Source organism: Muntiacus reevesi, chromosome 1 (assembly GCF_963930625.1).
Source record: "Muntiacus reevesi chromosome 1, mMunRee1.1, whole genome shotgun sequence".
Lineage (NCBI taxonomy): Eukaryota > Metazoa > Chordata > Mammalia > Artiodactyla > Cervidae > Muntiacus > Muntiacus reevesi.
Genome location: NC_089249.1, coordinates 143,423,332 through 143,437,497, shown reverse-complemented (window position 1 = coordinate 143,437,497; position 14,166 = coordinate 143,423,332). Strand labels below are relative to the sequence as shown.

Sequence of the window (14,166 nt, the reverse complement as noted above, 5' to 3'; positions counted from 1 at the left end):
TACGTACCATTAATAAGCTCTGTTTTAAATCAGCCTGTGATCAGTTTGTAGCAGTAATGGAAGCTTTTTTCAGAAGTCAGCGTCTGGGTGAAATAGTGCACTGAAAGGAGGAAGGGCTTTGGCTAGCTGAGTTGAAATCCTGGCTCCTTCACGTACTAATTTTGTGGCCTCTCACTCTCTCTGGGACTTTGCTTGCTCAGTCATCCTCCCACCAAGACTCGGCCTTCTGCCCGTCTGCTGGACACTTCCATCAGTAGGCCAGCATGCTTCACTGTCGCCCACTTCTTCCCCCTTCTCCCTAAAGCTGCTACCCTAATTGCTTCCCTTTACAGACTAACTTCATGAGAGTTGACTATACCGATTGTCCTGCTTCTTCCCTTCCTGTTGATTTTTGCAGGCTATTCTAACCCATCTCGGAGAAGGCAATGGCACCCACTCCAGTACTCTTGCCTGGAAAATCCCATGGACGGAGGAGCCTGGTAGGCTGCAGTCCATGGGGTCGCGAAGAGTTGGACACGACTGAGCGACTTCATTTTCACTTTTCACTCTCATGAATTGGAGAAGGAAATGGCAACCCACTCCAGTATTCTTGCCTGGAGAATCCCAGGGACGGGGGAGCCTGGTGGGCTGCAGTCCATGGGGTCGCACAGAGTCGGACACGACTGAAGTGACTTAGCAGCAGCAGCAACAGCTAACCCATCTTCCATGCGCCTCACTCTCACAGAGCTCGTTTATTCTCATTATGCTTGACCTCTCAACAGCACTTACCTCTCTCCATCACAACTGTCTCCTTGAAATTCTTCTCTTAGTTTCTATAAAACTGCACTTTCCTATCAGTGAAATACCTCTACTTAGTTACCTACTTTGACACCAATGTTAGTAGCTCAGAGATCTCCCTTGATGTCAAGACTTACTGAATTTTAAATAATTATGTGTGTTAGCCACATACCTTTGATTAAGTGAGGTATTTCTGCATTATCATAAAGACTAGGCTTGGCGTATATCAGTGACTCTTAAAAGAAGAATTGTGATCCTTTCTGCTAATGTCTGCAGGAGGCTATTGAGAAAACAGGGTGTTGAATAGGGAAGAGGCCTGTTGTATATATTAATGTGTTTATTTGCTATTTTAGAGCTTAACATATTTGGATCATTATCTATTAGAAGACTTCTAAGTCTGTGTGCTATTTTTCTTTTGGAGGTTCTGTGTTAGAATTACTGATAATATATTCAGTATGTTTAATAAAATCCTAACTGATTCCTACTAAGGCCAAGTAAAACCTTTGGTATATAAGACAAGATGATTCCTAGTACTGTACTTCAGAGTCATTTTAATATTTTGCATACTCTTTTGCAACTGATAATCACTTTTCTTTGAATATTTTCTTTGGATATCAGAAAGTTAAACTATAACTATATTTTGTTGCCTTAAATAGGACATTGTTTTTATAGTATACAAGGGAGACTACAGGAGGGAGTGTGATATTTAACAAAATAATACAAGCTTTAGAACCTGAGAGACCTGAGTCAGAATGATCACTTAATGGCTGTATGATCTTTTAATTTTTATTTTATATTGCAGTGTGGCTGATTAACAATGATGTGCTAGTTACAGGTGTACAAAAAAGAATGGTTGTATGATCTTGAGCAAGTTGCTTGATATCCCTGATGCCTAGTTTCTGTGACACTAAGTTATAGGTAGGTAGGATAATAATACCTACCATTCTAAGATGCAGACGTAAGGATTTGCAAGTACAGGGTACATAGCAGGTACTCTGTCATTTGTGGTTTTTATTATTCTCAGCCTGGTTTTTGGAAATGATCAATATGTAGGAATTTGATGACATCTTTTTAGCTGCCTCGTAGCTCTCTTGCGACTCGTTGGTGGATGAAGGCTTCTAATAGCCTTTAGGTTTAGTATAATAGTTGTTCTGGTAAAGCAGTAAAGATAGGTTGTTGGGAATTCGATCATGATAGCAAACAGGAGAATGTCTGAAGTCAAACATGAACAACCGAACTTAAGCAGCATTTTGTGGTCCTCTCTAACCGGCTTACATGTTGGATTTTAAAATGAAAGGGCAGACTTTGTTGGTTTCCAGAGCTTCTCCCAAACAGATTGTGAATCTAAATGAACAGTATTAAAACTAACCTTTCTTTCCTTTTCTTTTATGTTTTTTTTTTTGCTGAGCCATGTGGCATGTGGGAACTAGTTCCCTGACCAAGGATCAAACCCTTGTCCCCTGCTGTAACACCACGAAATCTTAACTACTGGACCACTAGGGAAGTCCCTTAACTTTTCTGTTCTCAACTTTAATACTTTGAAGAAAGAAACATATACCAGTTAAATCTTCTCTGACAACTGGAACTATATCACCCAAACTCCAACGACAGACAAGATAAGGTCCTGCTGTCTTGAACAACATTAAACAGGGAAAAGTTTCACAGGACAGTTGGATTTTTGACTAAGTACTCTTAACAAATTAAGCACTAACCCTGACTTTTTACCTCCTTTTTAAAATCTAGCATGTTGTTCTATTGTCAATGGAATAATTACAGGTTATTGTGATCTCTCCTTCTTCTCTCTTTCCCCCTAATGTTGTAGCTCCTTGACTCAAAAATATCTCATTTTAGAAGCTTTCTCAAGCAGAGAACAGCATTATTGTACTTTTTTCTCATTTCTGTAATATTTGCTTCTTGTCACTATAAAATTCTTGGTCGAAGTGTGTGGTAATCTCATGACTCAGGAGAGAGGGGGAGTTATTATTGATTATGATTTTCTCCCTGTGTGTTCTTTTTTGATTTCAGGTTGCAGCAAAAAGTTACCCCCCAAAACTCTTGATTTGTTATAAGAGACCTCAAGAATTAATTTGAGTTTCTTCATATCATTTGATCACATTTTATTACTGTTATTTCTTGAAATAATCAGGAGAAAATAGAAATTTTCCAAAGTGTTTACACCACTAGAAATAACTTTAAGCCTCTTTCCTAAGAAGATGTCTTACCATTTTCTCTGGGTGAGTGTAAGCTAATGGACACATCATTACTAGAACAGACTTATTAAAAATACTGAAAACTTCTGGATTTCTAGAGATTAGTTAGTGCATAGTAGGCATCTTTAATGGGCTTCCCAGGTGGCGCTATTGATAAAGAACCCTCCCGCCAATGCAGGAGATGTAAGATGTAAGGGTTCAATCCCTGGGTTGGAAGATCCCCTGGAGGAGGGCATGGAAACCCTCCAGTATCCTTGACTGGAGAGTCCCACAGACAGAGGGGCCTGGCTGGCTACAGTCCATGAGGTCACAGAGTCGGACACGACTGAAATAACTTAGCACCAGGCATCTTTAATATACATATTACTAGGGTCAACAAGTCTTATATTTTAATATCATGTTAGTCTGCTAATGCTGTATAACACATCACCACAAATTTAGCTTAAGGCATCACACATTTATCATCTCACAGTTTCCATGGGTCAAGAGTCAGAGCACTGCTTACCTGGTTCCTTTACTCAGGGACTCACAAGACTGCAGCCAGAATTTTGTCCAGGCCAAATTCCTTTCTGTAGCTTAGGGTTTTCTCCAGGGTGGGCCGGAGGGCGGCGGGTGGGGTGGGGAATGTATTTTTCTTTAATTGCTTTGCAATGTTGTGTAACTTTCTGCTGTGCAATGAAGTGAATCAGTCATGTGTATACATCGATCCCTCCCTCTTGAACGTCCCACCCACACTGCCCATTCCACCCACTCTAGGTAGTCACAGAGCCCTGAGCTGACTTCCTGTGCTTCATAACACCTTTCCATTTGCTATCTGTTTTTTACACCTGGTATTTTATATGCATCAATGCCAACACATGATGATTGTCAGAATTCTATTCCTTGCAGACTAAGGTCCTAGCTTCCTTAAAGCCCTCTGTCAGTCACAGCCCTGCTTGGCCCCTTGAGGTCCCTACAGTTCCTTGCCATGTGGCCCTCTCACAGGTCCTTTTACCATGTGGCAGCTTATTTCTTCAAAGTAAACAGGAGACTCTCTGACTTCTAATCCTTCTTTTGAAGACCTTACCTGATAAAGTTCAGTTCAGTTCCTCAGTCGTGTCCAACTTTATGTGACCCCATGAGCCGCAGCACGCCAGGCTTCCCTGTCCATCACCAACTCCTGGAGTCCACCCAAACCCATGTCCATTGAGTCGGTGATGCCATCCAACCATCTTATCCCCAGTCATCCCTTCTCCTCCTGCCCTCAGTCTTTCCCAGCATCAGGGTCTTTTCCAATGAGTCAGCTCTTTGCATCAGATGGCCAAAGTATTGGAGTTTCAGCTTCAACATCAGTCCTTCCAATGAACACCTAGGACTGATCTTCTTTAGGATGGACTGGTTGGATCTCCTTGCAGTCCAAGGGACTCTCAAGGGTCTTCTCCAACACCACAGTTCAAAAGCATCTATTCTTCGCCACTCAACTTTCTTTATAGTCCAACTCACATATCCATACATGACCACTAGAAAAACCATAGCCTTGACTAGACGGACCTTTGTTGACAAAGTAATGTCTCTGCTTTAGAATATGCTATCTAGGGTGGTCATAACTTTCCTTCCAAGAAGTAAGCATCTTTTAATTTTTTTGCTGCAGTCACCATCTGCAGTGGTTTTGGAGCCCAGAAAAATAAAGTCAGCCACTGTTTCCATTGTTTCCTCATTTATTTGCCATGAACTGATGGGACCGGATGCCATGATCTTAGTTTTCTGAATGTTGAACTTCAAGTCAACTTTTTCACTCTCCTCTTTCACTTTCATCAAGAGGCTCTTTAGTTCTTCTTCACTTTCTGGCTTAAGGGTGGTGTCATCTGCATATCTGAGGTTATTGGTATTTCTCCCGGCAATCTTGATTCCAGCTTATGCTTCTTCCAGCCCAGCATTTCTCATGATGTACTCTGCATATAAGTTAAATAAGCAGGGTGACAATATACAGCCTTGACATACTCCTTTTCCTATTTGGAACCAGTCTGTTGTTCCATGTCCAGTTCTAACTGTTACTTCCTGACCTGCATACAGGTTTCTCAAGAGGCAGGTCAGGTGGTCTGGTATTCCCATTTCTTGAAGAATTTTCCACAGTTTATTGTGATCCACACAGTCAAAGGGTCACCCAGGATAATAATCCTTTACTAACTCAAAATCATCTGATTAGGGACCTTAATTAAAGTCACAAAGGTTCCTTCCCCCTTGAAATATAATAATTTAATCACAGAATGACATCCACTTTATTCACAGGTACCAGTCTTATTCAAGGGGAGAGGATTATACAAAGTATGCACCACAGGGGAACTTTGAGCCTTTCTTAGAATTCTGACTACCACAAGTATTATTGACAATGTTTTTGGCCTATACTTTCACTCATAACTGCCTCCAGAGAACAGAGTCACTGAAAGATTAGAATTTCATATATGCTTGCCCATGTACCCTGAACACTATTTGAAATGACTCAGGTAGCTTAGAAAAATGGCTAAGTGGAGAGAAATTCAGAAAGTTTAGCTGTTAGAAAACCAATGGCAAATCAAAATGCTTTTTCATTTTCTTTTTTGTTTTTATAGCATTGTTTTAGTTTCTGCCATGCAGCAACACAAATCAGCCATAATTATATTAATATATATATGTCCTCCATCTTGAACCTCCCTCCCCTCTCCCTGTCCCACCCCTCTAGGTTGTCACAGAGCACAACCTACTTTCTCATTCGTCACACTCTCTCCCTCCCCAACTGTGTCCACAAGTCCATTCTCTATATCTGTGTCTCCATTCCTTCCCTGTAAATAAGTTCATCAGTGCTATCTTTCTAGATTCCATATATATATATATTAATATATGATATTTGTTTTTCTTTCTGACTTACTTCACTCTGTATAAGAGGCTCTAGGTTCATCCACTGAATTCATCTCCTATTCTGTTCACCACCATTGGGTTTTTACAGCAATCAGTAGGAGGGAATGTCCCATTGAAACAAAATGAAGTGAAGTGAAAGTTGCTCAGTCGTGTCTGACTCTTTGTGACCCCTTGGACTATACAGTCCATGGAATTCTCCAGCGCAGAATATTGGAGTAGCTGTTCCCTTCTCCAGGAGATCTTCCCACCCAGGGATTGAACCCAGGTTTTCACCTTGTAAGCATTATGCTATATTTGTTTCCTATTCTGTTCACTTCAGTTCAGTTCAGTCACTCAGTTGTGTCCGACTCCTTGCGACCTCATGAACTACAGCATGCCAAGCCTCTCTGTCCATCACCAATTCCCAAAGCCTACCCAAACTCATGTCCATTGAGCCAGTGATGCCATCCAACCATCTCATCCTCTGTCGTCCCCTTCTCCTCCTGCCCTCAATCTTTCCCAGCATCAGGGTCTTTTCCAATGAGTCAACCCTTCGCATCAGGTGGCCAAAGTATTGGAGTTTCAGCTTCAACATCAGTCCTTCCAATGAACACCCGGGACTGATCTCCTTTAGGATGGACTGGTTGGATCTCCTTGCAGTCCAAGGGACTCTCAAGAGTCTTCTCCAACACCACAGTTCAAAAGCGTCAATTCTTCAGCACTCAGCTTTCTTTATAGTCCAACTCACACATCCATACATGACCACTGGAAAAACCATAGCCTTGACTAAACGGACCTTTGTTGACAAAGTAATGTCTCTGCTTTTGAATATGCTGTCTAGGTTGGTCATAACTTTCCTTCCAAGAAGTAAGCATCTTTTAATTTCATGGCTGCAATCACCATCTGCAGTGATTTTAGAGCCCAGAAAAATAAAGTCAGCCACTATTTCTACTGTTTCCTCATCTATTTGCCATGAAGTGGTGGGACCAGATGCCATGATCTTAGTTTTCTGAATGTTGAGCTTTAAGCCAACTTTTTCACTCTCCTCTTTCACTTTCATCAAGAGGCTTTTTGTTCTTCTTCACTTTCTGGCATAAGGGTGGTGTCATCTGCATATCTGAGGTTATTGATATTTCTCCCGGCAATCTTGACTCCAGCTTCTGCTTCTTCCAGCCCAGCCTTTCTCTTGATGTACTCTGCATATAAGTTAAATAAGCAGGGTGACAATATACAGCCTTGACGCACTCCTTCTCCTATTTGGAACCAGTCTGTTGTTCCATGTCCAGCTCTAACCGTTGCATCCTGACCTGCATACAGGTTTCTCGAGAGGCAGGTCAGGTGGTCTGGTATTCCCATCTCTTGAAGAATTTTCCACAGTTTATTGTGATCCACACAGTCAAAGGCTTTGGCATAGTCAATAAAGCAGAAATAGATGTTTTTCTGGAACTCTCTTGCTTTTTTGATGATCTAGTGGATGTTGACAATTTGATCTCTGGTTCCTCTGCCTTTTCTAAAACCAGCTAGACTTCTTTATTTTTACATATCAAAATGAACTTTGAAGTAATATTTTGTTTGTTCCAGAGAAATATGTAGCATTACTTTATAATCTTTTTTTAAAAATCTGATACTTCTAAAAAATATATTGAAATGAAAGTTTTGACTCATTAAGAGAAAGCCAATCAGTCGTTCATCTGTGCAGTAATTGTATAACAGTTGTATAGCTATTTGGTAAAAGAAATTTTAACAAGGAGTTTATTTTTAACATAACATACAGAAACCAAATTTGATTTCAGAAAGAAAAGCTAGGATTAATGTTGTCTAGCTTTAAACAGACATCAGTTGACTCGCATTTTGAAACTTCATTTGGTCAATTAAGTATACAGAGCAAATTAACCAAAACATACATTATGCATATGGAGAAAATATTAAAGTATATAATAAGGAAAAGTACTCAATATGAGTCTTTAAAATTTGAAAACACAAAGCAATTTTGAGATTCATGACAGTCTTGGGGTTCATATTACTTGGCTGTGATAAATTTAGATTATACAGAGTTTGGCTTGTTCTTGTACACACAGTATTTCTTCTCAGTTTAACCCTTTTAAGGAGGATTTGAATTTTGATCATTTTGAATCCATTTACCACCTTCATCATCTTGATGTGTATTATCTAAATATAATTTCCTTCCCCCTTTAAAAAGTGGAACTGGTGAGTTTAAAGCATCTCAGCATTTCTGCCCTATTTAGAATGGCATGGGTCGGAAAATATGAACTTTTCAAAGAAATGACAGCTTTTCCTTGAGTCTAACCGTTTGCTTTCTTTAATAAGATTAGTTTGGATACTGCATTTCATCAATTCCATCATCTGAAAAAAGTTCTGCCATCTTAAAAGTTTTGACATTTTCATTTTCTATTCTATTTCTGCTCTATGACACATAGTTCAGGCATTTGGCTGAGTTTAAATCAGTGGACTGGTTGGAAGCCTAAAAATTTGTTTGCACAGAAGAAGTTTGAATGAATTGGGAGATTTGTTTACATTTGGAGCTTTGGATTTCTTTCCTTTTATTTTTAAATTTGAAATCTCTTCTCATGACGATACCTTAGGTTAGGTTACTTGCAGTGAATGTTAATCCAAAATCTCAATTCATCCTAATGATGTTAGAACATTAGCATGGCATGACTTTGGTTAGTGATTCAGCGAGCAAACAAATATAGCTAAAGTCACTTAGTGACTTGTTTCTAATTCAGGTCACATAGATATTGATCTGGAATGGATCTGATCTTGATTTGTCTAGTTTGTGTGAAAATCACACGTCACTTCATTTTGTTCTTGTGTCTGTCTGTGCAAATTTACTTACAGTCTGCAGTTTGTTTCTTTCCTGGGGTCAAAACCCCAAGTTTGGCTCTGTCCAGGCATCTCTTAGTAAAGCCACAGATAAAGCTGAGAACTCTAAAAGTGTTAATAGTTTGCATATCTTTTTGGGCCACTTGGTATGTTCTTTGTCAGATAGCCTGAAAATAGAGGCTGGCAAAGCAGGCCTGGTCTCTGTTCTTACAGAATCTGTCGTCACACTTGAAGGTTGTCTTGTAGAATCTCATTAAGGAAATCTGTGGTCAGAAATAATGACATGTTTAGACATAGGCCACACTAGCTAAGTTTCTGAACAGATCTATACTTAGCGCTTAAAATAGTAGTGATACTTAGCAACTACTTGATAACAGTTACATGCTAATATCATTATTATTTTTATTATTTATTTTTCCAGGGCACCCAAATAATTCTCTGGCTATAGACAGAACATAATACACATAAATATATAAGATGAAATGAGATTTGGTTCTTTGACATGAAATCAGACCAATTTTGTACTACAAATTTAAAAGAGCCCAAATTTGTCCTATGATGTGGAGACTAGGAATCATTTCTTTTATTTTTGCATCCAAGTTTTCATGGTTTTAATTGGCACCCTACCAAACTGATAGATGCCTCTAGTTGTGTGTGTCCGTGTGGTACTGACAGCATTACACATGCAGTAATTACAGGGGACCATTTTTGCATCATTTTCTTCCTAGAGAATTTGCTATGCTGGAAATGCTATGAAAAGCTTAGACTATAGTACAAATACTATTTTTAAAAACAAACTTTTATTATATATTCTTAAAATAAAGTAATATATGTTCATCATAGAAAAAGCAAGCAGAAAAAAGCAGGGATAATCACTCAAATCCGACATGCAAAGAGAACTGCTATTATGCATAAACTATATGCATAATAGTTTATGCATATTTCTTTGCAGTTCTTTCTCTGTACATAGAAATACATTTTAAAATGGCATCACAGTGTAATATCCCATTTTGTAATGGCTTGCTATGTCTTTATCCCATGTCATTAAATACCTTTCCATTGTCATTATTCTTTTACAATGTTATTTGCATTGGCTATGACATCTTTAACCATTTAATTTTTATTTTTTAACTTACCTTTTCTTCTTTTCTATTATAAATTATTCACTGGGTGAACAACTGAGTTACCATTGTTGAGGGTTTTTTTAAATGTTAAAATAGCTAAATTGTATAAAATGTGCCTTGGTGCTGAAGTGAAGTAAAGTAACAGGCAAGATGAGATGATTGCATATTAATTCTCATATGCTTCTATAGCCTTCTCTATGAATGGTCCCAGAGGCCCCTGGCCCAGACTAACAACTTTCAGGAAGCACTGGGAAAGTAGTGCTCCATAATTAGAGAAGATCAGTAGCCCTCAAATGGGCTGTGATTTAGGAGAATAAGTTAAAATCAACTATATGCTGACATCAGAGTCCCTTCTGTTACCTGTTTGTTTCTATGACAAATTCAAACCAGTTCAAAATAACTTTTCCAATTGCAGGTAGATTTCTTTTTTTAATTCTTTTAAGTTTGATATCTTAGGTTGCGTAAGCTGTGTTCCGTGATTTAAGTGTGCTTATCCATTCATCCTTCCTGCCAGGAATGCCATCTCCAACCACACTGAAGAAGTCGGAGAAGTCTGGTTTCAGCAGCCCCTCCCCTTCACAGACCTCCTCCCTGGGAACGGCATTCACACAGCATCACCGACCCGTCATCACAGGACCCAGAGGTGAGCTGCTCCGCTGGCACCCTTGATTCTGCTTGGTTCATGACCTTGGAATGAGAGTAGTAAAATGAGAGATGACAAGGGCTCCCCCAGAGTAGTCCTGAAGGAAATGAGTGTTCCAGTTTCTTATCCTTGGGGGCTGCTTTGGAACTGTAGGGACCCAAGAGATTTGGTATCAAACCCTGATCCTTACCTCTTTCTTTGCTGGTGGGATGTTGCAAAGAGGTGGGAGGTAATTTGAATTAACCAAAATAAAATCTGTCTTAAGGGCTTCCCTGGTGGCTCAGAAGGTAAAGAATCTGCCTGCTATATGGGAGACCTGGGTTCGATCCCTGAGTTGGGAAGATCCTCTGGAGAAGGGAGTGGGTACACACTCCAGTATTCTTTCCTGGAGAATTCCATGGACAGAGGAGCCTTGTGGGCACAGTCCATGGGGTCACAAAGAGTTGGACACTAATGAGCGACTAACACTTCCTTATCTTAGAAATTATATGAGAGGGGCACTTGTGTGTCTGTGTGTGTGTGCATGTGTGTTAGGTGAGTTTATTTTTGTGTAATAGCTTATTTTCGTTCTCTCACCCCTGATGATTCCCCTTTCTTGAAACCTGATTTCAATATGTGACATTTTGCATCGAGGTTGTTTGCATCACCATGTTGACGAGCTGTCTTCATTCTCTCCTTTTGAAGTGGTAGATAGTTTGTCTGGTTTTCATTGCAATGTTTTCATTATTTTTGTCTCGTGTGCTTTTAAGTTTATTATTAAAATGTGTCCACAAGAAATATGATTTGTATTTCACATTAAAGACAAGCTTTAAACCTCAAGAGAATGTCAGCAAATCACTTAACTTGATCTTGTTGCAAGATGAAAATATTTATTAGTTTGTTTATGAAACTCCCACAGTAGGAGTATGAATAATTGTAACCACGTTTGCTTTCTTCCATCAGATTTTTGTTTAGGTAAGTTTGTGATCTACCAGCTGCTATCATAAAACATCCTAGAAAGTTATGGTCTCTTGTCTACTTTGACATACGCCTGGAGAAACTGGTATTTCTTGCATTACTCTCAATGTGAGTCCCACAAGTCTGAATCCCTTTATGAATACTCTGTGTGCATCTCAGGCAAATAAAGCAGTTCAGAGGGCTGGCCAATGTACATGTATAGAAATCACCTTGAAGAAAATAAGTATTTTGACTATTATATGAAACAGTGTCTTTATCCACAATTATGAAAGCTCACTTGCCCCGTCTTTAAAGATCTTGTGATCATTAATGGAACTTTCTTAAGTGTCCTAATTATTTCACTTGTGTGTAAGAGTGAAAAATATGTGCATTTCCCCCCTTAATTTGAAAACCTTGCATCTGAAAGGGATTATGTGCTCCCAGAATGAATCTCTTTGAATGGGGCAGTGTGTTGATATTATTCTCGTCAGCATTCCTTAAGCATTGAAACTGTGGTGGGAAGTAAGAGATATGAAGATTTAGTCAGAAGATTTTTGGTCTTAGGGAGATAAGGCGTGTGTGATTCTCATCTTTTTTTATGATCAGACTGACATGTTCTCAATGCTACATGGCTCTTAAAAGCAGAGGTTTCTGTAGGACCTCAGAAGAGGGAACTATGGAGTTTCCTTCATCCATTAATCAAGGATTTACTGAATGCTTGTCACTGGGCAGACACTGGGAATTCAGTGGTTCCTGTCCTCATAGAACATATTGTCCAGTACAGAAAAATAAACATTTAGAATATGTTGTGGAATGCATAGTTACTTTTCACTTTATATCACCTAAAGAACCTTCAAATGGTAGGTATTGTCAAAGTCAAATCTTAAAAGTCACTTAGATGAATGGAGGGCATTCCAAGTGAAGAAAAGACTCCTTGTATACCAGGGCAGTAAGGATTAGGAAGCAGCAATGCCAGCAATCAGGGTAGTTTGTTAAGTTGCTTCTTTCCATTTCTACTTATCTTCTGAATTTTTTAATGTCCTCTCCAATAAAATAGGGATAGTAGTACTGCTGAAGGAATTTTTTTTTCTCCCAACCTCACATTCTTACATAGAAACTAAAATAAAACATTATTTGTAGAGACTCAGGGGTATGAGGCAATGTGTGTATGTTATCATTTATTCAGTAAATACTGAATGCTTTCTATATGTCTTGCCTTCAAACTATAGATCTAGAAATTATTCTAGCACTTACCCATAAGTGCCATTATTGGGAGCTTCTTCATGCTAAACAATTAATCACATTTGCTAAAATGATCCACACTGGGTTGAACCAGAGGGGACCTTCTTATTCTACAGAACTGTGAGTTATGGTCTTCTATTCATACTCACGGAATTGTTTATAAGGAAAAGAGAAAGATGCCCAATTTAAAAATTATGGAAGAATTATGGAATTCCAAAGAATTTTTTCACCAGACTTCAATATGGTTCACAGCATCCTCAGTTCTCCTTTCTGGGAAATCTACTCAGGAACCCATTCTTATTACATCCTGCCCAACTTAGCAGTCTGGTGAAGGGAAGTGGGGTAGTTGGGATGAAATACTTCAGCAGCATCTTTGTGGTCAGCATGACAGAGTTGAGATAGGTTAACATAAGACCCTTTTGGGCTAAGACCTTTTTAAAGGTTGATGTTTAGACACTTGTTATTTAAGACATACTTACTATAGGTATCATATTCCCTCTTATCCTTCTATGAACTGGTTGGAAGGCTAATGCTTGGAATGACATCACATCTGGGACTAAGAGTTGATGTTTTAGGAAAATGAGGCTGGATTTAAAAAAGGAGAGTCTGACAGAGGGGGCCAGTGTAGAATAAATGTGGTATGTACATTAAGGAGAATTCAACCTCACATCTTCTTTTTATTGGAAGGAGAGGCTTGGCTTCCCTGGTGACTCAGTAAAGAATCCATCTGCAGTGCAGGAGACCAAGGCTCAATCCCTGAATCAGGCAGATCCTCTAGAGAAGGGAATGGCAAGCCCATTCCAGTATTCTTGCATGGAGAAACCCATGGACAGAGGAACCTGACAGGCTACAGTCCATGGAGTCACAAAGAGACAGACACAATTGAGCGACCAACACTTTTACTTTCTCTTACTACAATCTGAAATGGTAAATCATTAGAGAATCCAGACAGATGATCAGACTTCAAAAAGGCAAGGAAGAAGAGAAAGGTGTATCGTTTATGAGGATCCTGGGGCACTGGAGAGGCAGTTAACTGCAGTCTTATTCAGAGTCACATGGCATAGTCACCTCTGGATAGCACCTAGATTGTAAGACCTCTGCTGCCTTCCTTAAAATTTCTCATGGGAATACCTTGACTAGACAAACACCATCGTAGACAGTAGCTGTGTAATACACCCCAGGGCCCAGGCCAGAGGTAGTATGCTAACAAAGCTACAGAACAGCAAGTCCACCTCAAATTTCAATGAATTCACCACATTCACTGAAAACAAGCAATGGTCCTATTTTTCACTGCAAAAATTAGCTATGTTTGGAAATTTGATGGCCACCTTTTACACAGGAAACCTCTCTTTGATAATTGCAAAGCTGAGGCAGAAAAAATAGAGCCTTGAGGGGAGTGGATAAGTGCAGAAGCTAGGGTTGAAGGTCGAATGGACTAGTGTTTGAATCCCATTTCCACCACTTTTACCAGCTATGTGAACCTGGCACATAGCTTTGCTTCTCTGAGCCACAGGCTCCTCATCTATAAATTAAAGAT

At 39.3% G+C, this 14,166-nt stretch overlaps 1 protein-coding gene across 4 annotated transcripts in view; it reads left to right on the top strand.

The window, feature by feature from the left end:
• The window catches only part of NFIA (nuclear factor I A), a 391,127-nt gene that overhangs the window by 294,813 nt on the left and 82,148 nt on the right, over positions 1–14,166 (top strand). For all 4 annotated transcript variants that reach the window (XM_065911941.1, XM_065911922.1, XM_065911931.1 and 1 more), the window contains one exon: positions 10,323–10,451. In XM_065911941.1, the coding sequence (XP_065768013.1) occupies positions 10,323–10,451 (129 nt within the window). The remainder of the gene's footprint in view (positions 1–10,322; positions 10,452–14,166) is intronic.